Below are 23004 nucleotides of genomic sequence, written 5' to 3' on the forward strand. Positions count from 1 at the left end.
TGAGTATAACCACTTTATAAAACACTAGGATCATATTGCTTCCATCACAGGCCTTTTTACAGAACAGGTTGATATGGGTTGTTTATTTGTATTATCAATATTATAAATATTAATGTCTTAAAGTAAATTATGGGGAATTCAAATACTGCTAACTAGATTTCTTGCATATGTTATGTTGCTATATACCCAACACACCTTTAAAGTGGAAATGACGAATGTTGTAATATACTACAGGGTAATCAAAATATTGTAAGCAACAACAAACAAGTGAAATAATGATTGTATCCTACACAAATGTTATCCTGCCACCACCTAAACTAGTGATTGCCATTGCATCCTTAAAAGGGTGGCTAGTTTTGCATGCAAACCTGTTGTCCTGTCTTTTCAAAATGGTGATTTGAAGGACAAACTGTCTGCTTATGGATATGGTTAGGTCTATAGGCCATGTTCAATTAATTTAAAGACATTTTGTCATTCTTTTTGCTATTGGCATAGCTAACCCTTAAAAAGAAAAAAAAAAAGAAAATGAGTGTGCAGTAATAAAATGATTTTTAAAAAATTCAGGTGGAAGCAAAAACTGATATTCTGCAGTATTATTGAATCGGATGTGAGTGGCTTAACAACTGCATTTGCTTATGCATATGAATGCGAATATGCTGCATAATGTACCTAGTGTGCAAAATGAAATGCCCTAGCTTACCCTGGCCATCAGTGCTATGCTCTGCCTCACAACATTTGAATAAAATAATTTATGTAGACATTTCGGCATTCCTTTGAACCTCCCCCCTTCCTTATAATCATTTTCATCCATAAAGCATAGGGTAGAGGTGAGGGATTCTAAACGACATCGTTATTCCTTTGGCATCTCATTAGAGCATTTGGAAGAACTACAGCGACATCTGCATGTTTCTGAGCTCCAACACTGCTACTGTAATGCACAAAAATTCATCCCTAAGTTATGTTTTAATACAGTAAAAATAATACTTAATAACATAAATGAAACACTGCTGTTTAAGAGATCAACATTCATGTCTGAAGGTGACGAGTGAAAGTAACTCTTCTAATGCGCTTGGATAGCCAAATGTCCTCCTTTAACTTAGCTTCAAAAAAATATTTTACCAAAAATAAACCTTTTTCATAATCAGTAGACCATTAGAAATACTTGTTGGCTGTATTTTGTCAGTTCTTTTAGTATCTGTCTGATTGTCTGTTATTCCACTGTTTAAAATTTTGTGTTTTCTTATTAGTACTTCTTTCACGTACAGTAACTCTCCATATGTCTACTGTCTAAAACTCAGCATCTGGGGACTAGCACTAAATGTTATCCTCTGTGTGTGTGTGTGTTTCCCCCTTTTTTTCTTTCTTTTTAATTTATGCAAGACAACTGAGGAATAAACTAGTCAGACTGGGAGTGGAGCTGTCTGCAGTCCTGAATGTGCTCTTGCCAATTAATAGTTCCTGCATGCTCATGAAGTGCCACAAAAGAAGCCTACAATACGCTCTTGTGTTTTGTGCCAAAATGAAAAAAAAACAAAAAAAAAAAACAAGAAAAATAGTGAGCGGGTGCATTTTTCAAGCAAAACACTGAATTAATCAGTTTTAATGATTTAATGCTGACAATCAAAAACTAGGCAGCCGTACTAATTTGTGCATAAATTATGAGCAAAATGGTTCTTTTTCAAAGGTTTTGTTTCCCAAGGGAAAAAGGCAAAAGGATTAGACATGGCACCCAAAGTGATTCCTATGCATTTTTCTTTGTTGTCTTGTTTTTCTTGTTTATTTTGCATGTTGTATTTATTTGGCTTAATTGGTAATAGTAAATAACACTGTGAAGTGAAAGAGCAAAACTTTCCTGCCTGGCAAAATAGTACCCTCCTTAATGAAAAAGAAAAGAAAAAAAGTAGTTTATTTTGAAATACTACAAAAAAAAATTACCACACTAAAATTAATAGTTGCTGAATAGCTACTTCCAAACTTTTACCTATAGTAGAGCACAATGACCTACTGAATACCTTTATGAAGTTTTTTTTTTTTTTTTTTTTGATGATTACCAGAAAAAAAACTACTTTGTTTATGACCTGCAGTTTTCCAAGCTTTAATTTAAGCCTTAATTACTAAACACCATTTAAATTCCAAATATAACTGTGCAGTAATAATAACTCTGTTACTACTGTTAAAAAAATCTTGTTGTGACATTAAACCACACATACTTTTTGCAGTCGGTTACCAGTGTGTTTGTGAACTAATGATATGCAAATGACATATGCATAAAAGCGTTCCAGTGTGTGATGATTAAATACTGAAGATCTTAGCTGGTCTCATGCAAGAGACATTGATTCCTCCGTGTTGCATTCAAGTAATGGCTATACCAGGTATAAAATGAAAGAATAATATTCATACTGTAGCAGAGATCCTTAGCTGAGGAAAAACTTATTTCATAAAACAGAGGGAAGTAATAATAATAAAAAAAATGAAGACTTGGTTAGAGAAGGTAGACAGTGTAGCATATTAGGGCTTCAGTAATATGGCTGCAAATTTTATTTGCCCAAGATCTGACAAAATTCTGCCACTGTACAGCCAAAGTGAAAAAACAGTTTCCTCCATATTTCCTGCACATACTCTTTTACACGATAATTTATTTCCAAAGCAGGTTATTTTTTTAATTGTAATCCAGCTGTATGAAAAACGCTTGGCATAATTAATATCCGCTGCGGACTTAGAAACAAAAAAGGTGCAATAATTAAAATCTGTTTAGCCACAGATGATTTGCATTTCCTTTGTTACATACTGAAGGGTAAAATAATTGTGCAGCGATAATTAAAAAAAAAACAAAAAAAAAAAAAAACAAAGCAGTTGCCCATTTCCAAATAAATGCCCAAAATAATGCCATGCTATACGGATGCGTTTGTTAACTGTGGTGGTAGTGTGTCTGCCATCATTATCATAGTGCCATGCTATGGCAAAAGCATCCATTCAAAAATCCCTTTGTTGTTCACATTAATTTTCCATTATTTTGTATTCCACAATCTTCAGGTTTTTGTGATGCCCTTGTCCTACAAGGAAGATTCCATATTATGATCCTTTCAGAAAGTGCCAGTAATTTTTATTTCAATATTTTCACTGGGAACCCCAAAGTTTTGCATCCTGGCATTGGCAAGATTTTTGTCATCAATGGCCGCAGTTAATTTTCGCTTGTAATTCCTTTTCTCTTAAATTATATTCCCTTTGTGTTTCAGAAGCGCCCATCCTTGGCTTTATGCCCGATGCCAACAGAACTCCCTTTGAGAACCACAGCAACACTCCCCGGCACCCCGTAAGTATCAAAATAACGAAAGTCCTGGTAGTTACAGTGTGCCCATTGATTTCCAAAACGAAGAGGGGAAAAAACAGAATGTTTGAAGTTATGTTGTTGCTCAGTTGGTTGGCTGGCTGGCAGGCAGGCAAGCAAATAGGGGGCAAGAAAGGGAGGGGGTGGCAACTCCCATCCCTCACCCCCCACCACCCCCCCGCTTGGTTTCAGTTTCACCAGGAGGGCAGGCGCCACGGGTACCACCTCCCAAATCTTTGTTGTGTATGCTGCTGCAGTCCTATTTTCTTACCCATCCTCTCTCTCTCTCTGTCTCTCTCTCTCTCTCCCTCTCTCTCACGCTTTCTCCGTCTCTCTCTCTCTCTCAGTCTCCCTGTGCCCCCTTCAAGAAGTTAGTGCATGTCTGTTGTGTGTGTGGCATCTCTCGCCTTGTCTTCCATACTGGTAGATGCTGTATAGAGACTATAGCCTGAGCCATTCATCTCCCTGGTGATAGCTGTGAATGTAGATAAATCGCACACTCCTGCTTGCCTGCCTGCCTGCTTGCTTTCCCTGCTGCAAGACAAGAGTTGCATATTTTCAGTGTTTTTTTTTTCTGTTTCTTCTCCAGTAAATGATGTTTTATTTCCCATTAAGGTTTTATAGATATTGCATTAAATCGTCAGGTTCATCAGATGATCTTCAATTATAATAGCAAAATAAAGTAGTGCTACTGTAAGGGATCATTTTCCATTTGTTTGATGTTATCCTTTTTATCATTGTGTTCTTCTTGGTGGTATTTCTTTTTAGGTTGTTTTGTAAACAATTGTTGAAACAATCCCCAAGGTATATTCTCCCATTCTTTATCATTTTAAAGTGGAAACTGGCAGAATGGTAAAGGTGTCCGCTGCAGTGCCCATGGCAGACATTCTTCACTGTGGTGGCTGGCAGCATAACATGGAGTGCAGGAGCTGGCACAAAAAAGAATACGTCCGCGTCTTATTCCACTGTTCTTTACTTGAAAGAAAGCAAATTCCCTTTTGTTTTTTCTTTGTTAATCCATGTCGCTAATTATTGGCGGCATCTTGCAGAAAAACAAAAGTTGTTGTAAAAAAGAAAAAGGTGCCGAGCCTCTATGTTTCTTTTTGTTCTAATTCTCTTTATTCTTGTCAACTGAAAGACGATGGGCACATGCCATAAGGTGACAATTGTTGCCGTTGTGTATGACTTTTTTTTTTCTCTTCCACCTCGACAGATGCCCACTCATCGCCCCTGGCATGTTTCATGCTTTCATCATCTCCTTTCTTTCACTCTGCGTTCTTAATTATTTGTCATTGATGATAATAGCAAAATCCCAAATAAGTTTTTTTTTTTTTTTTAATTAAATCCTCTTTTTGTTGGTTGTTTTTTTGTTCTTCTCTGCATTCATCTGCCATGTAGCACGCTGGCATGCTGTCCAGTTGGTCGCTGGCTGGTTGGCTGGCACAGAGATTTGTGGCTCAGAGGAAGAGTGGAAGGGGAGGCGCGTCTTTATGTTGCCACCCCTCAGATTCCCTGGAAAAAAAATATATCTTGAAACAATTGGCAAGATTTATTTTTTTCCTTTTTTCCCTTATGTCAATTTGACATGTGTATCTTGAACATGGCATCTGTTCTTCTGATAGTTAGTCCACAGATGAAATCTACTTCATAAATGATATAGTATTCCCCCTTCTTCTGCAGTGTTTTTTTCAGCTAAATCACAATGCAATAATCCTAGGATGTAGTTCTTGCATTCACTGAAGATGTGACTCCTTGTTGTTTTTAAGTCTAGGCTATTTTTTTCCCTTCTTTCTCTCTTCTTTTCCTAAATTTTTTGAACCTTTGTCTGGTAGCGCATATGGTACCAGGTTCTCTCTCTTCACCGGTAATATCTACCCGTTTACTATTAGTGCGCATAAGCCGCCTTGGCGCTACCACTGAATGGATGGCACAGTGCCAGCTTGCTTCTGCCACCATCCGCATTTGCAGCTTGATTCTCTCACTCCCTCTCTCTCTCTCTCTCCCTCTCTCGCATACTCTTGCCTGCCTTTTTTCCCTCCTATCACCCTCGCTTGCTTCTCCCCCCTTCTCTTTTTCTGTGCCCCCTGCTTTAATTTCTATAAGCTTGACATTAATTAACATACAAGTTAATTGACTCTAAAAACTGATGAATTGTTCTTCGCGTTCACCACCATTCACCCGCCGGCTCTGCACCTGGTAGCCTGGCACTTGCCTGCGCTTTGCTGTCCCACTCTGCAGCCTGGCACTGATGTAGAAACAGAGGGAGCCCTGCAGCGAGCTTGCTGAAGTGAACTGCAGTGTTCCTTCTATACTGTACCCTACTCTACTGTACTATAAACCAGGAGGATTCTCAAGCTGCTTATTGGACTATAGCTGATCGGAGTTGACGTTTTGCTGTCTGATCCCACCACAGGATGTTGCGATGGCATTTTGTTATAAATAATCAAAATCCATTCAATCCCCCCTCCCACACTCTCTCTTTCTCTCGCTCTCTCTCTCTGTCTCTCGCTCTCCCTCCTTCCTGTCTCTAAACTACAGGGAAGCACATGGTCTCACACCAACACACACCAAACTCTCACACATTCTTCACGTAGACACCTACTTGTCACTCTGCCCATCTGTCTTAGATTTCTAAAGACAGAGAGAGAGAAAGGGTATGGATAACTTAGGATTAGTGTTAGTGCTATGAAAATTCTTTATGCATAATCTTTAATCTCATGTAAACACACGAAAAACATATGGAAGCTATTGCATTCCTAACAGCAATTTAGATTTTGCTCTCATTTCTGATTAAGTAATAATCACTAACTAAACATTTCTTTCTTTTCTGTGAGGAACTGGAAATGATAAGGTTAACATGTAAGGCAGACACACTTTTAATTATTTAATAAGTCTCGTCTCTCCCCTCTGCATACCTCCTCGACCAGTATCAGCCACAAAACCCGCCCCACCCCCCCCCAGCTTTGCTCCCCACCCCCTTCTCGTTGGCAGTGCCCCTTCACCACTCAGGAGGTTTTTGCATGGATTGCTAATTAGCTAGGCTGAAACATACAGTAATAGAGAAGGTGGGTTTAGACTTCTTAAAGGAAACAAATATGCAGAGCAGCAACTGACAAATAAGCTTAGTACTACAGCTTGGGCTTCTTATTTTACATAGTCTTGGACTGCTGAGAGATTTCTTATTTTTGCTTTTTTTTTTAAAAATTTCTTCACAGATAAAACAAGAACACAACATTTTGCTGAAGGAAGATTGACTGTAACTTCATTCATTCACAAATTGTATTTCTTTATTTATTTAACACTTATTTCTTTCCATTAATATTCCAGCTCTATATATCTGATTTGTGTTATTGTCATAATCTTTCTTTCTTTCTTTCTTTCTTTCTTTCTTTCTTTCTTTCTTTCTTTCTTTCTTTCTTTCTTTCTTTCTTTCTTTCTTTCTAATAGCGTGAAGGAGCTGAGGCAACAAGAGGAATCCATTATGCAAATTGAGTGCTATTTGCATAATGTCTTATGCCTGGAATATGCAAATCAAGCATATAATTTATGAGTGCCTGTGTCTGTCTCAAAGTGTTCCCATAACTTACAAAGTGGGGCTTTTTCTTCACATCTCTGGCATCAGTAACACATAGGCATACAGTGCGCAGCCATGTGCTATGTGCCTATGGTGTATACTTCTGGAAACACGCGATGAAATTAACTAGATCCTGATGAAATGGACTAGATCCTACATTTGCAGGTGAGAGGAATACAACCACAGTTGGCAGCAGCTCAAGAAAAGATGCAGCATATGGAAAAAGGAAAGCTGAAAAGAAGTTTTATGTGTTGGGGGCTACATTTTTCGTTTCTAAGCCATTTTTCCTCAGGAAATCTGTGGATATTATTTATGTTTTATTTTTTGTTTTTTGCATATTTCAACATTGGACGCATAATCGTCAAAAAGTGAAGAAAAATAATTTGAAAGCAGCTAATTACAGTGCTAATGGGAAAACAAGCAAACGGGAAGTAATTGATTAATTAAAATGAAAGACAATTACTGTGGCCATTAAAGTAAGAGGATTTCCTAAGGACTGGAGAAACTACATACGCAGGATTGTGAATTAAAGTTGTCTTATTTCAAACGTGCTGACTGCAAAAAGATAGTAAAGGATTGAATATAGCCACCTCACTATTTGGTACTACTTTCATGTTTGTACTTTATTATAATATAAATTTTCTTCAAAATCTGAGGAAGTTGGACTGCTAAGTTAAGTAGCCAATGGATATCTTTTTTTGTTGATAGCTTCTTTTTACAGATGGGATAATTCCATGGTCATGTATACAATTACTGTTAGCTTTCTGTTAACAGATTAAACTTTTTCACCCCTTTCCCCATTTTAAAAGTTTATGGCAGCATTTGGGCAACAGCTATGGGAGCTGGCAAACTTGCCGTGCATAAATGTACAGACATCTGTATTCCCAAGGATTTTTTTCCTTTCCCTCCCGCAGCTGGCAGAGAAGCTCACCGTAATGCCAGTAACATGGAAGTACAGCAATTCTTTGACACTGAACCTGTATATGTCATTACACCTGCTCAAATCGGTTTACAAACAAATCTGGCAAAAAACATTTATTTGTGTCATGAACCGGGATACTCTCTCTCTCTTTTTTTAAGCAAATCAGTATGAATGTAATTATGCTACACAAAATCTTCTGTTCGCTGTCCTTCTATCTGACTGACTGAGAGTATTGGCATTCTGTGCCTAGCGGGGATTCTGCTACAGTGATTATTAATGAGCGACTTGAGATAATTTTCAAAAAGCATTTAATTCAAAGGCTTTCCCAGTGACTCTTATTCATTTGTACAGAACACATTTTTCTCTGTATAATTAAAGGATTTCTTTCCTTTCATTTTTGTGGGAGAAACTATATTCAGAATTGTTATTTTGTTGTATTCTAAAACTCTGTTGCCAATATCCAAGTGAACTAGGGAAGTTAGAGGTGGCATTGCATTTAGTGCTGCTGATGCTGCTGAGCATAGTAGTAATTTAATATGTTGTGCATAGTTTATCGTGTCCCCTTGATCTTGAAATAGATTTAATTAAATCAAAAATGGACAGAGAAATGGATGGATATTTTTACAGTGGCAGTTCTCAGTGTTTCACAAATAACAAACAGTAATTTGGATGTGGTGCCATAAAATAAAATCTGGACTAAAAAGCAAGGAATAATGAGTCCCTTTGAACAATTGTGGTTAACATAAAATTAGAGAAGAAATTCAGTTTCAGAAGCTTTATTATTAGTAGTAATAAGACACTTTATAAAGTATCTGAACAGTATAATAACTTTGCACAATTTCAAGTATGTAAATAGCTAGGTCAGAACTGTTAAAAAAAAAAAAAAAGTGGTAAAACAATGTTTCTAAAATGAACCTGAAAGTGTTTTTCAGTGTTTGTGAAGATTAGGGTTAGGTGGCCTGTTTAAAAGGACAAACTTAACCGGAGCCTAATTGCATTTTAGTATTCTGGCCTCAACACTTATGTAAAGGAAGAAATGTCATTTTTTGCTTTTATCTTTAGGAACTTTTTCATTTTTAATAATGGCAAATACTGTGAAATTGTATTAGTTATTTTCTAAAATATTGATTTGTTTGCAGCATAGATTGAACATTAGGTTATGCTTTATATCTGTATCTGTAAAACATTTTCTTTTTGCCCTTCATCAATATGCCCTTGGACTTGGGTTTAGAAATCATAGCAAAGCTATTAGTGTGTTGTTTTTTTAATTGTTACATTGAATTTTAAGGAGTAAACTTTGCTAATGGTTACTTTGTATAACAGGTCATACAGAACTGCTTTTAAATTAACTTTGTGTTCCTAAAACATTCAAGTCTGTTTCAATATAAATATTGTAAATTTAGTTTTGTAATTAAACGACAGCAAGTCAATTCAGGTTTATTGTCATGTGTACATGGTACAATGAAATTTTTACTTGAGAGCAATCTTTTTTTTTTTTTTTTTTTGCCTGAAACTCTTCATTTTATAGAAGGTTGACTCTCAGTAGGTCAGAGTCTTGCATCTTCATATGGGTGGAGGGCCAGGAGAGTGAAGTAACCGTGAAAGAATGCTATACTGTATTGCAGAACAAGAAAATAATTGTATGTTTATTAACCATGGCTATGAATTAATTGTTCTTATTATGGTTGGTTTTATGTTACTTTTTAAAATTGTTGCTTGCCATGATACTGTTCTCCAAGAGCAATGACTTCTTATGTTTTGTGATAAGATGGATTTCTTTATTCCATCTGTTCACATGTATACCTAATATACCTAATAATAGAAATGCAATACTTTGTTTTTAATATATATTGTTGTATTTTTGAAATTTATGCTATGTAAAATTATTTTAAACATGACATTATTTAGATAGATTTTACAAACATAACATCATGATTTCAAACAATTTATTCAGGCCATAATGGACCTTTCTATATTTATATCTTTTGAGACACTTGAAATTAATTTTAATTAGCTTTATGTTTACATTTCCCTTAAATAACAATCAGTCTTGTTGTCTACATGACATTACTCAGTTTTCAGACATGTGAATAAAGTTATGGAAGTAAATTAAGCAAAATCTCTAAGAATTAAAAATTTATATTGTCTTTGTAAAACTAACATTTTCTGCCTATTGCTATTATTCAGAATATTTGTTTATCTCACATTCCTCTCAATTTAAAAATCTCTCCAATCTGTTCCATTTCTCCTATTACCTTTACTGGTCTTCATGTGATTTTTTCCCCCTGTTGTCTTCATTCTTGTTAAATTTTCTTATTATTTTCTAGCTTCTTTTTACTTTTAATTTCCTATTTCTTTTCTTGATGTTTTTATAATAACTGAATAAACCACATCCAAAAAAATTATATGAGGACGGCACATTGTTTAAACAATGTTATATTTGGGGAAAGATTAAAATAGTTTAAAGGACATAAATAGCATGTAGGCAGGCATTTCTGGAAAGCCTGTATTTAATAGATATTTTTCCTATTCATGAATTAACATATATTAAAGCTAACTGATCATAATAAATAAGTTTAATTACTATTTGTACATTCCAAATGTGTCCATAATTTTTCAATCAGCCAGTCCCTTTTTAGAAAATTTGTTGTGGCTATTTATGCAGCTAATTTATTTCATTTTGGATGAGCTACTTATTAAAAATAAAGTAATATGTTTGTTTCACAAATTAATACACTAATTCTTTATATGGAGAAGAAAGATCAAATTGAAAATTTTGAACGCTAAACACCATAATCAAAACAGACAGAAAGTAAAAAATGAAATGGGAATACCTCAAAGTCATGAGAAAAGAAAATAATACAATTTCACAGTAATAGACAACATCCATTTGTAATAAAAGCTATATATTTATTCAAGTGATAATTCTTTGTGATGTTGAGTTTCATGAGGGCATTATGTTAAACATTCTATAGAACAATAAAAAAATACATTTCTAAGTTACTTAAAATATCTTGTGTTACAAGGTAATGGTAGTGTTAATGTTGATCTTTGAAATCCCTTTAATAAATATTTTTAATTGACCTGGGAGGGAGGTTAAAAATAAATTTAAGTCAAAAATTAATTAAATGCCAAGCATAGAACAAGCCTAAATAAAACTAGTTAGTAAAAATATAAAATGTTACTAGAAAAACTACTTTTTCTAACTTTTCATAGCATATGTATTGTATTACAGTTATGTGTTTCTTTGTTGTTTGCAAACAGAGTAAAATTTATTTTAATTTTTGAAGAACATCTAACCTTTTCCATTACTGTCACCTTTGAAGTTTATTTTCTATCTTTCTTTGAGAAGCTAATTTTTCTTCATCTTCATGTCTGTATTCTGACAACAAAGTTTATCTGTCCCTTCTTTCAGTATTATTCTTACCCAGTTTTCCATCAGATATGAATGAAAAATATACTCCAGAACTGAGTTTACTTATGGCATATCACAATTATTTGCCACAGTTGTACATCACCTCTGTTACCACAATGGAACATTGGGACATCCCACTTTGGGTAGTCAAACATACAGATGAACTTATACTATGAAAATCTTATAACAAACATAATTTCAGTTAATATTGCTGCTTGTTCTTCATTTACTACATCCCCATTGATCTTAGATCAATGAAAATCAGTATGAATGTACCGTACCTTACTGTATAAATTATCTCTAGAATAACCATAGTCTAAAATTTTGTTACTCAGACATCTCTGTCCATTTTACCACAAGCTAATATTAATATATGTCAAATATTTCTTTTAAAGAAATTATTAGTGTCTACTAATCATTTCATTTTCTGAATCTGCTGTGTCCATTACACACTGTTGAAACGGTCTCCACCAGTTTTTTTGTAGTTTCCCCATTTTTACAGAAGAAGACTGTAAGCTATGTTTCATTCTTAAATTTAGTCAATGCCCTCACCCTGCTAAGTGGTAGGTGCTCCTTGTTTTGTGTTGTCCAGTATGCAAATCCACACCATTGAAACTATCTGCACCATTTTTTGCACATACTCACCATTAGTATAGAGAAACATAATAGGCTATGTTTCATTCTGATGTTTGGTTGGTGTTCTCAATCCAGCAGCACAAGGTACCCCTGCTATATCAAATTTATAAAGCTGAATGTGTTTTTATTTGTCAGATATGCAAATTCACACTGATGAACCTATTTCCACCTTATTTTATAAAGAATAACCCATTTGTACAGGGGAAGACCATGGATTATGTTTAGTTTCGAAATATGACTGCACTTGTGCTTTATTGGGGAAGTGACCTTAGGAGGTATATTTAGGACATGGTACAGATATGCAAATTTGCTGCCAGTGGTGGTGCACTTTATCGAACTGTGGACAATGCCAAGTAACACTATATAACACTAAGTAACACTATAAATACTACCATACACACACGCACACACACATACATACATGCATATATATATATCAAAAATTGTGATTTTCTGTGATATTAATTTAAATTGGCTAAATTATCCACAGCTTATATGATTGGACAAACATTATTTCAGTTTCTTTTACTCTAAACTGATGTTTAAAGGTATTCACCTAGCTAGAACTGATTTTGTTGAAAAATAAGGCTGTCCTGGCAGTCAGATAAGCTTACAATTAAAATATTTTTATGTTTTTAATGTTCAGAAGAGTGTGACTATTTGAAATGAGAACGTTTAACTGTAATGTCAGTGATTTGTCTTGAATTATACTGATATACTGATTATACTTGACACTGTAATGTTTATTTTTTGTATAAGAGTACACCATTCAGTAGTAGTTTTGAATGAAACTTAGTATCCATGGTTTTAATAACTAAGATTATTTCTATTCTTTTTTTCTCAAGTATGTAATAGTATCTAATATTATTGAATCAGACATGCTGCTCATATTTAATTGGCATAGTATTAAACAGCAGAAATAATAAATATTTTTGTACTTTTTTAAATATTCGTTTCAAAATGTGGCATGAATTAATGTAATTGTTTTAATCTAGTTATGGACCCTTCTTGTACTTACAAATAAACAGAAGTGTGTATGTTTATTTACCAATAAAAACTTTCTCAGTTTCCAAATAGTGAGGCTTGTTATACAGTCTGAAATCTGCTTCTGGTAACATTGTGTCTTTTAATAGAAAATGGATTATTACATCTGATTTGCTGCTAAGACTGTGGTTTACGACTTGAACAAATTTTAAATAATGGACTGAAGTCTTAGCACAGTTATTTCCTGCTTTGCAATCAATGTTGCCAGAATAGACTCTGGCTCCCTGTAATTGTGTATTACATTAAGCTTGTAAAATGAATACACAAGTGAAATAATAATTGTTGTTACGTACAATATACAAGTGCTCTGTCCAGCTAGCTGGGATAGGCTCTAGCACCCCTGCGACCCTGTTTCGGGACAATGACTGACTGACTGACTGACTGATTACATATACATTTCTGGAAGGCATTTGTTTCAATTAAAAGTAAAACTTTATTTACCAGTACATAATGATTTACAATTGAACATGTTTTTGTAAGAAAATCTGCCTTCATTTTTGTTTTTCTTATCTATGAATAGGAGGAGTTATTTTAAATATCATGCTCAAATTTAGCTAATTTACAGATATTTCTTGTATGCTACTTGTAAATCAACTAAATAGAAATTGCAGTTCATTGAGCCATTTTATTAGAAATTCCTTTGACTATAATTCTCCCATTTCTATTTTCTCTCTTTAATTGCCTGAGTTGGGATTGTACGTGGCAAGCACTGCATGAGATATTAATATTTTTTTAAATGATGAAACACAATAATAGCTTCTGCTTGTCCTTGTATATTTCAATGTGTTTTTCCTTTCCAGCCTTTTGATACAAACAGTTTCTTCACCATTCAATCCACCAATCAGTCATTCCATCTTTATTTCATAGAGTAATATTTACTGTAAGCATCATTATAAGGCACATACAAAGCTAATGAGAATGCATATGAAAGAAAGAGTAATCCTGATACTGCGTGGAGCCTACAGATGCCATGGTGTTTGAATAATTAATAATTTTAGTAATTTAGGTGGCATAAATCCAGACACCTGGGTCCAATTCCTGTTGTTGCCTCTGTTTGTGTGAAGATTTTTTAATTTTTTCAGATTCTGCAGTTTTTTCCTGCAACTTAAAATTGTGCATTTTAGGTTAATTTCTAACTCTGTATTGGCCCAGTATAAGCTATTGGGTATGTGTTATTGTGTATCCTGAGATACAATGGCTTCATAACCAGTGTCCATATTTATCAAATATCTCAGAGTAGAAAAATGGTCTTAACTGGCTGAAAATTCCCACAGTGACACAAACTTGGACCTACTCTTAAGAGTAGGAGTAGAAACATTTAATCTGTTCTCCTAAGTTAGGAAATTGGTCCAGCCACTCGGGTCCTCAACAACAAGGATCCTGCGAGCTGGGGCACCCTCTGGGTATTGTGCCACATGGCTGTAGTGCCGTAACTGACGCTCCCTCACAATGCAGGTAATGTGCCTCATTCGGGATTCTGTGAGCATCCACTCATTCGACACAAAGTCAAACCAGCGGTACCCAAGCATTCTCTGAACAAACACAGTTCTTATCCTAGTGTGATTTTTAGTGCAATTCCTTGGAGTAATTCTGTGAAACTTGATATATACGGGCCTAGGACTGGTTTCTGTCCTCAACTAGATGCTGTGAGCATTGGCTCTGGCTCCCTGTCACCGCATTATGAAAAAATGAGGCTAAATATTAGATAAATAAATGAGTGTGCTAGCAAAGTTCTGGCATAATACATTTTCTATGCCATGCTCTTTGTTTATTTCTGAACATTAAGCCCTTTGACATTCAGTTAACACTGGATAACAATGTTTGTCCTATAGGACAATGACTTAATTGTCACCTAATAAATATATACATTTTAAAAGCAAGTATGGGGACCTTAATTAAAGTAATTTGTCTGAAATTTCCAGTGCTTGGTCTACACATTTAGTGTTGTTTGCTGTTCTCTCCAAGTCATTTGTGATACAAATGTAGTTCAATAGGCAACCAGTGAAACTGTACTATCATGTCACTTAAAAGATTCCTGTGTGAACATTTTTGCCTAGAACTTTAATCACACAAAAGGTTTTTGACTAGGTGGTTATTAAATCATGATTCAATTATTTTATTTCAGCATCCATTTAAATAGTAAGCGTCTAAAACTGAACATAATGTACCAAGAGAACCATGGCTTCAAGTACAACTACCTTTTAGGTTGCCTGTTCTTTAATATGTAATGTCTTAGCAAAGACACCTCTAGAATACACTGTTTAATTTACCTTTAATTAATGTTTTGTAATAAGAAACATGTTTGCTCTTGAATGCACTCAGTCATGTTTTATATATTAGTTGTTTGTTATGTGTATTTGCAAATAACGTGTATTTATAAAACCAAAGTTCAAGCTGCAGTATGCAAACTTTATAAGAAGGTCAAGAAATGTAAGATCTCTTATTTTGTCCATGCTTTGCCTTTGCCTATAGTGGTAAAATATAACTAATAATGTCTTTATAATTATGTTTTTTTTTTCCCTTAATCAGAAATTCTGGTAAAGATCACCTTGTCTGGCAGTTGCAGAAGCAGCTTAATGATGCATCTCTGTCTCATGAGGAAGTATGGACCCAGGTGAGAACTGACCACTGTATCTTCAGCCCTTTTGCTGTTTTAAGTTCATCTTGGGTAGTTCTTGTGTTTGTCAATGACTCATCTCACTTTTGCATGAAAGTATACAGTATATTTAGCTATACTGTATAATGTAAATAAGGTTAATATTTAAATTGCTAATTATTTTTGCAAGATCAGTTCAACTATACAGATATGCAGATATGTTGCCACCCCTCCCACTGCTTGAGGTCCCTGTGTGGGAGAGGCATTTGTAGGGAAGGTGTATGTTTTCCCTGTGTTTGTACAGGTTTCCACCCACAATTCAAATTAAGGATTTTAGGATTTTTGGGGACTCTAAATTGAATGTGCTATGTGTACTGAATCTAAAGTCGGTTGCTCCCATATATATGATGCTGCTGGAATGCTTTTCAACCATTGATACCCTGTGCTGAAGAAAGTAGGTTAATGATCAATACACCTATGCAAAAATTGACTTACCTGAACTTTGGATATATAATTCTTTTACCTCAATACTTAATCATAGACTATGATATGCAAAATGATCAGCTTTGCAGAATTAATTTTTAGATGCTTTTAAAATTTGATTTATACACATCAAAGGTAACGGGAGGCATCCTTGCTATGAACTTAACTGGATGGTGACAAGATTACATACTTTGCTGCCCAGTCTCCAAAAAGAAACCCTAATGATAAGAATTCTGTTGCCTAAATCTCCTTTTTCCTAGCCTCTGTCAGAGACAAAAAACTCATATAAGAAAAACATACCACTGAAAGTCAAGACATGTGTCTCAAGCAGCCTTGTAGGGAAAAGAGATTTCATTTCCTATCAAGGATAAAATCATTGAAAAGTAGATAGATAGATAGATAGATAGATACTTTATTAATCCCAATAAGTAATTAAAGTTTATTTATAATGTACCTTTCACAGACAAGAAATCACAAAGCACTGTACAATAAAAGAAAAAGATGAAGCTAGGTAAGATATAGACACATTAAGATACACAACAGAGTAAAATCTAACAGATGTATTAAGTAAATTAAAATAAATTGGAATTAAAGAAAATAAAATCAATAACAATAAGACTCTAAGCAGAAGCCTGGCTATACAAGAAAGGTTTTCACTGTTTTTTAAGAGTCCTCAGAGTCAGCCATATGTAGATGAAGAGGGAAATTGTTCCAAATCTTTGGTGCATATAATTGAAAGGCTGTATCCTCCCTTGTTTTTAATCTCAGTTTAATCTTACAGATTTTGAGCCAGATATCTAAGTGTGTGTGAGGCAGTAAGTTTGAGAAGGTGGTTGAATAAATAGATTGGAGTTTGTACATTCAATTCACTATAAATAAGTACCAAATTTTTAAAACAAATCCTAAAATCCACTGGAAGCCAATGCAAAGAGTATAAAATAGGTTTAATCTGATCTCTCTTTCAAGAACGCATTGGTAAAATGGCCACTGCATTTTGTATAGCTATAAAATGTGAGAGGGATAATTTGTCCAAGCCAGTAAACAACGCATTACAGTAATCTAAACTCAAGGAAATGAAGACATGAGCAATTTTTTCCAGCTCCAATGATGAAACTATAGGACGAAGTTTTGAAATGTGCCTTAAGTAAAAGTAATAGGAATGAGAAATAGATTTAACATGCGAAAGAAAACTCAGAGAAGAACCAAATTTAATTCTCAGGCAGAAAGATGCAAGTGCCTGATTAATCTTAGGATAAAAGAAATATACATTTGAATGTCACCAGCATATACTGTAAGTGATGATATGTCTTTAAAAGAAAAAATGGTCCTCACTAAAGGAAGGATATAAAATGAAAACAACAATAGACCAAGGACTGAGCCTTGGGAAACCCCACAATTTAGAGAAGCAGAAGAAGAAGTGGCAGAAGAAAATTTACTCATACTAAAAAAGCTCCTACTTGATAAGTACATAGGATGAAAACCAGTCTAAGGCAGAGCCAGAAATACCAGCCAACTATTTAAGCCTAGTAAATACAATGTTATGACCCACACTATCAAAGGCTGCACCAAGATCATATAAAAGGTATATGACAGATGTTTAAGTTCAGTAAAGGTAATCTGCACTCCTCTCAACACCACCCTAAATGCATTGGAAGAATGGCAACAATTGTGCATTCCACATAAGAGTTATGCAAACAAATCATTTTTTGTGATACTGTAAAAAAGTTATAAGCTTTATGATCTGACAAGAAACAACTGGAATTTTCTAGTTTCATCAGAATATAAAATATTTGGAATATTTCTTGCAAAGCATCACTTGTCTAAACTTCAGGTACTATCAAACAGACTTAGGAAATATTACTGTACTGCCAAGAAGTAGAAAAATGGCAGGTCAGAAAATCAAAAAGAAGTTTACTTTAGCTTTTTCCTCCCTTGCTTTTCAAATGTTCAGGGTCCAACGATTGCATTCTTTTAAACAGTGTTATGCTATTATGTTTTGTAATCCAGGATGATGACTTCTTCAGAAAATAAATCTATCCAATTTTCAAATCTGCTTACTCCAATCCTGGGTGGTTTAGAAGCAAATACTATCTAAAACAAATGATCCTGAAATTTAGATTAGAAATTATAGAGGCATGTGATGGAATGTGGAATAGATTTCTACCATGTACACTGTACTAACATGATAAGTTTTGTCACCTCACATCCCTAAATTAAAATAAAGAAGTAAAGGAAATTTATGAATTAACAAATAAAGGAAGAAGCAAAATATTGTGCCCTAAAATGTCATTATACTCAATTCATGAGGCAGCCGTGCTAACCCCCATAATGCTGTGTTGTCTTCATTAAAACGCTAATATAAAAATCCACATTAATTGTCAGTACAGTCTCCAGATTACTCAGTTCAGGTATTTTTTTCTTAAGCTGACAACAGTAGCATGTCAGTTGAAATTAGTACGCTTCAAGCAGGACAGTTTTTATTTTATTATTGCCGTGACCCAAAAGAATTGTTCTGAGCATGGATCAATTCATTGCCATCTGTTAACTCGAGATGAAAGACAGAACATGTGAATATCTTGGAGTAAATGCTCAAAACTGAACAATCCTATGCAGCTTCCCTGCTCACTCAGTTTTCATCATGTTAAACGAATAAATCTTACGCAGATCAGAATTTTGTACTGTAACTTCAGCATAGGATTTAGGCATTATAATGACACGTCATTATGCAAGAGTCAAAAAATGCTTTATAGTCTGTGTTTTTTTTTATACGTTAATTAAAGACATTGTGATGATTTTAATGAATGACTTATGGATTATGTCTAATTTGACTATTTTGAGGTGTAAAAATGTACACTCAAATACATTTACTGTGCCTGCAAGACTGCTATGGAAATTTAGGATTATCTTAAGGTACATTATTAAGGTTAGCAAAGCTGTGTTTTAGTGTTGTGACAAACTAAACACTAATACATTTACTTTTAGACATATTTTACTTTGTGCCTTATTAAATAGGACTGATTTGGCATCAATTTTATTCTTTCTTTCTTCTTATTCATTCAGAAGAGGGTCAGCCAATGTTTTTTTTTATTGAAGGGTTATGTAGGGACATGAACTACAGGAGCATGGGGCTTTAGGCCTTCAACAGATAAACAAACCTGTTAAAGCAGCATCATTAAATTCTAGGCCAAGAGGTCTAGAACTGTGAGGTGAACTTTAAGCTGACCATGCCTTCAGATCTCTCACACCATAAAGTGGGAAAGAAAAAGACAGATAAGGTGTGGGTCAGTTCCTTGCACCCTCTTCATTTTTTGGAGCCTCTTGAACCCCACACCGTCAGTACTGTAATTGAGATGAGCTTGGCAGATGAGGACAAAACATGCCAAGCAAGGGAATGGCATTTATTAAATTAGCCAACAAAAACCAGTGTTCAATAAGTGCACTGCTCAAACAAATCCATAAAAATGAAGGTGAGGTGGAGGTTAAAATTCAAATAAATAAATCCATTAACATCAAAGTTTAAAACACAGGCAGGAAACTTCTTTAAAAACACTAGCCTCGGTGCTCCTTTAAAACCAACTCCTCCTTGTCTTTTGTCCTGGCTCATGTTCTCGTTGCCACTTCCTTGGCTTCGCTTGTACGCCTGCCAGTCCGTCGGCTTCTCCTGGCACAAGCGCCCAGTCCTCCCACTGTTGTCAGTCTGTTGGCTACTCCTGGTGAGAGCACATTCCTGAGCCTAATGGTCGCTCCTATTACTTGGTCGCTCAGCAGGAGCAACTGTTCAGCCCCCTCCAGAATGCAGGCCACACATGCTCCTTCCTCCCTAGGGCTCCATACCCATCCATCTGCTTCCTTTCCTCGTACCGGTTCTCTTTCCCACTCCTGCCTCTCTTCTCTCTCTTCTTCTCCCTTTAACCTCTGCTCTCTTTTCTTTAGTTCATTCCTCCCTCTCACACTCGTGCTTCCCTTTTTAAATGCAGGGATGTGGCACAACCGCGGCAATCAGCAGCTGCTGCCGTCAGTTAGGGGTAACAATCTTGTACCTGTGCACTAAGTGCAGGGCCATCCACTCCTGCATTGCACACGGGAACCACTCTCGCCATGCTACCATGCATCCACCTGAAGACGCGAGTCTGGCAATCATTTATTTAAAACGCCAATTAGTCGCAGACCTCTCTTTACCACAATGGGTGCCTTCCTGAACCTGGCATAAGTTAACAGGTAAATTTTCTCACAAATTAACTTTGCAGCCTATATAACCATAAAATTCCCCAGTGTGTCACAGAATGCTCAGTGTTAAAGATGCTATAATTGGTCACAGTAATCATGAATCAATGATACTGTATTTTTTCACACAAAGCTGACAGGTGAGTACTTGCCCTTTTATGTCTTTTTAAAGTGCAAGACTTCATGTTCTGTTCCATCCACTTTACAATGTGAAATTAAATTGTATACCAAAATTTTGAACTACTCTATGTACAATAAAACAAAATGTTGATATATAATATGTACCTAGAATTTTCACATTAGATTATTTAATTTTAAAATTTCACCATTGGGAAATTTCATGGTATGACTTAAAAAGTCTTAATTAGCGTAAGCCACTCCAATTCAGGTTGTTCATAAGAAATGTAGTGATGTATTTCATGAGGTAGAAATACATAGTAAACAAAAACAGTTCTGTCAAATATTTGAAATATTAAAATGCATGTTTTCAATTAAATGTTTAAAGCCCAAGTGTTTTCAATTGTAATAGAAAATTGTCAGTTTTTTTACCGTGTGATAGAGGTTCATATAGGGCTAGATCCCTAGTAAAGGATCAAAAATAACATATTTATAACCACTGACCTTCTAATAGTCTAAACCAATAAACTACATGCTTATTTTTAAAATTTGTGAATTTTTAACCTTCTGGGAGTGGCTCTTGGGACACTGATAAAAAATCAAATATTAAAAATAAAATCATATTCATAATCAGCAACCTGAAAATAACATAAAACAACATTCCACATCCCTTTTTTACCGATCCACATTTTTTCAAAGATTGTGAACAGGTCTAATTTTAACCCCATTCAATCCAGTTACACGGTGAACCCCTGGAGTCAGTTGATGTGGCATGCACAACTTCAAGTCCTTCTGATGATTTTTGCTGAAATCACCTATTGGTTTATTCTTTATCTTAAACGTGTAATTTCCTGCACAATATATGATCCAAAAATGGCCTAAAATGTAGGTTTTTCAGGTCAAATGCCAAAAATAGGGGGAGCCCCAAAAAACGTGACATATTGCATAGCTGGACATCAACACAGGGCAAATCATGGGGTATTCTCAAACTGGTGAGGCACCGGACAAAAAAAACTGAAGTGGTTTCCAAGTGATTATAAGTAATTCTCATAAACACAATATACTGTATGTAGTAAAAATTATATATTTTTAGGTGTCCTACACCACATACAAAATGTTAATGTGTATTCTTGCTAACATTTTGGACAAAGTATTTAGCTCTTAGAATCTTTGCTAAGAATGATTTTAATTCCCCTGAATTTTATAAGGTTTTTAAAGAAAGAAAGGCTTTTGCTGTTATTGTAAGCAAATTAAGATGCAGTTTATCCAATGACCAAAAGGACAATAAAATGTATTGAATATTTGAAAAGATACAGCACACTGGTGTGTATCATCATTGCTGTTATTATAGGCAAATTAAGATGCACTTTATCCAGTGAACAAAAGGACAATAAAATGTATTGAATATTTGAAACATACAGTACACTGGTGTGGATCATCATATACTTACATATAGAGTCCAAAATAAGAAAAGGAAGAAATAAATAAAAATAATAATAAAAAGGAAGTAATGAAAAGCCCATGTTATTTTTATATATAGTGTGTATTTTCATGTGGCTTTGCTCCATATTATCTGAAATTAAGTAATGTTACATATGATTTCTGGCTAAGTATGTTATTTAGTCAGTTTTGACAACGGTTGACAGTTGCAACAAAAAGTGAAGAGGGAATTCATTTAAAATGGTGAGGGACATGAATATCCTTCACTGGTAGTCATGACTGATCTTCTGAATAATAACCCTTCCAGTGAACAAAATAGTAGATATGAGCAACCCATCATTTAGAATCTAATATGTTATACCTCATACATTGTATTGCCACCTACCTCCTTCCCACTTTAAATTCCAGAACAATTGTGTTTCTTTGATCTGAAGAGAGTTTTGCAGGGGTTTCTGTCCTTAACAGGTTCTTCTTGTCAAATTTCCAGTTTCGTTTAAGCTGATTTATATGTTCCAAAAGACCAGGAACAGTGGTGGTAGTGGCTTTACACAGGAGTAAATATGGTTTATAACCATACAAGTGCTCAGGTGGTGATAAAACCCATAGCACTGGTTATAGGTGCATTTGTTGGTGACTTTGCTAATGGTAACAATTCTTTGCACTGAGACTGAGCAGCATTAACAGTACAGCAAAGGTATTTTTCCTGGTCTTTGGTGAAAAGTTCAGTCTGACAGTTGGTCTCTGGATCATACCGAGAATTGAAAATCTTAACTGTAAACCTATCTTTGCACATAAATACCTCCAGAACGGGAATATAAATAGTGGATCCGTATAGGATATGATAGACTTCTGATAACCATGCAATCTGAAATGTTCTTTTATGCATATTTCAACTAATTTTTTGCTGTGATATGTTTCTGCAATAGTGTAAAATGAGCACTTTTAGAAAATCACCCCACACTTACAAGTATTATGTGCCATGGATAAAGCTAGGTCAGAATTAAATCTAAGAGAATTTCTTCCTGTGGTTGAGTTGAAGGAGGCAGATGTTGGAGTAACCCAGCAGGGTAGCCATTGGGAGATTTATTCCTGTTACAAATCACAATATATTCTTTATTATCTTATCTATAAGAGGTCATCAAAAATATCTATTTAGAAACCCAGCAGACCAATCAGTTCTCAAATGCCCAGCAATATGTAAATCATGGTCCATGAGAAATTATTT

General features: G+C 34.9%; 1 protein-coding gene across 2 annotated transcripts in view; it reads left to right on the forward strand.

Annotated features, from left to right (window-relative positions):
* LOC114657851 (polyamine-modulated factor 1-binding protein 1) overlaps positions 1-23004 on the forward strand; it is a 417512-nt gene that overhangs the window by 97587 nt on the left and 296921 nt on the right. For both annotated transcript variants that reach the window (XM_028809793.2, XM_051932060.1), the window contains exons 5-6: positions 3237-3313; positions 15449-15533. In XM_028809793.2, the coding sequence (XP_028665626.1) occupies positions 3237-3313; positions 15449-15533 (162 nt within the window). The remainder of the gene's footprint in view (positions 1-3236; positions 3314-15448; positions 15534-23004) is intronic.

The sequence above is a fragment of the Erpetoichthys calabaricus genome, chromosome 9 (assembly GCF_900747795.2).
Source record: "Erpetoichthys calabaricus chromosome 9, fErpCal1.3, whole genome shotgun sequence".
NCBI lineage: Eukaryota > Metazoa > Chordata > Cladistia > Polypteriformes > Polypteridae > Erpetoichthys > Erpetoichthys calabaricus.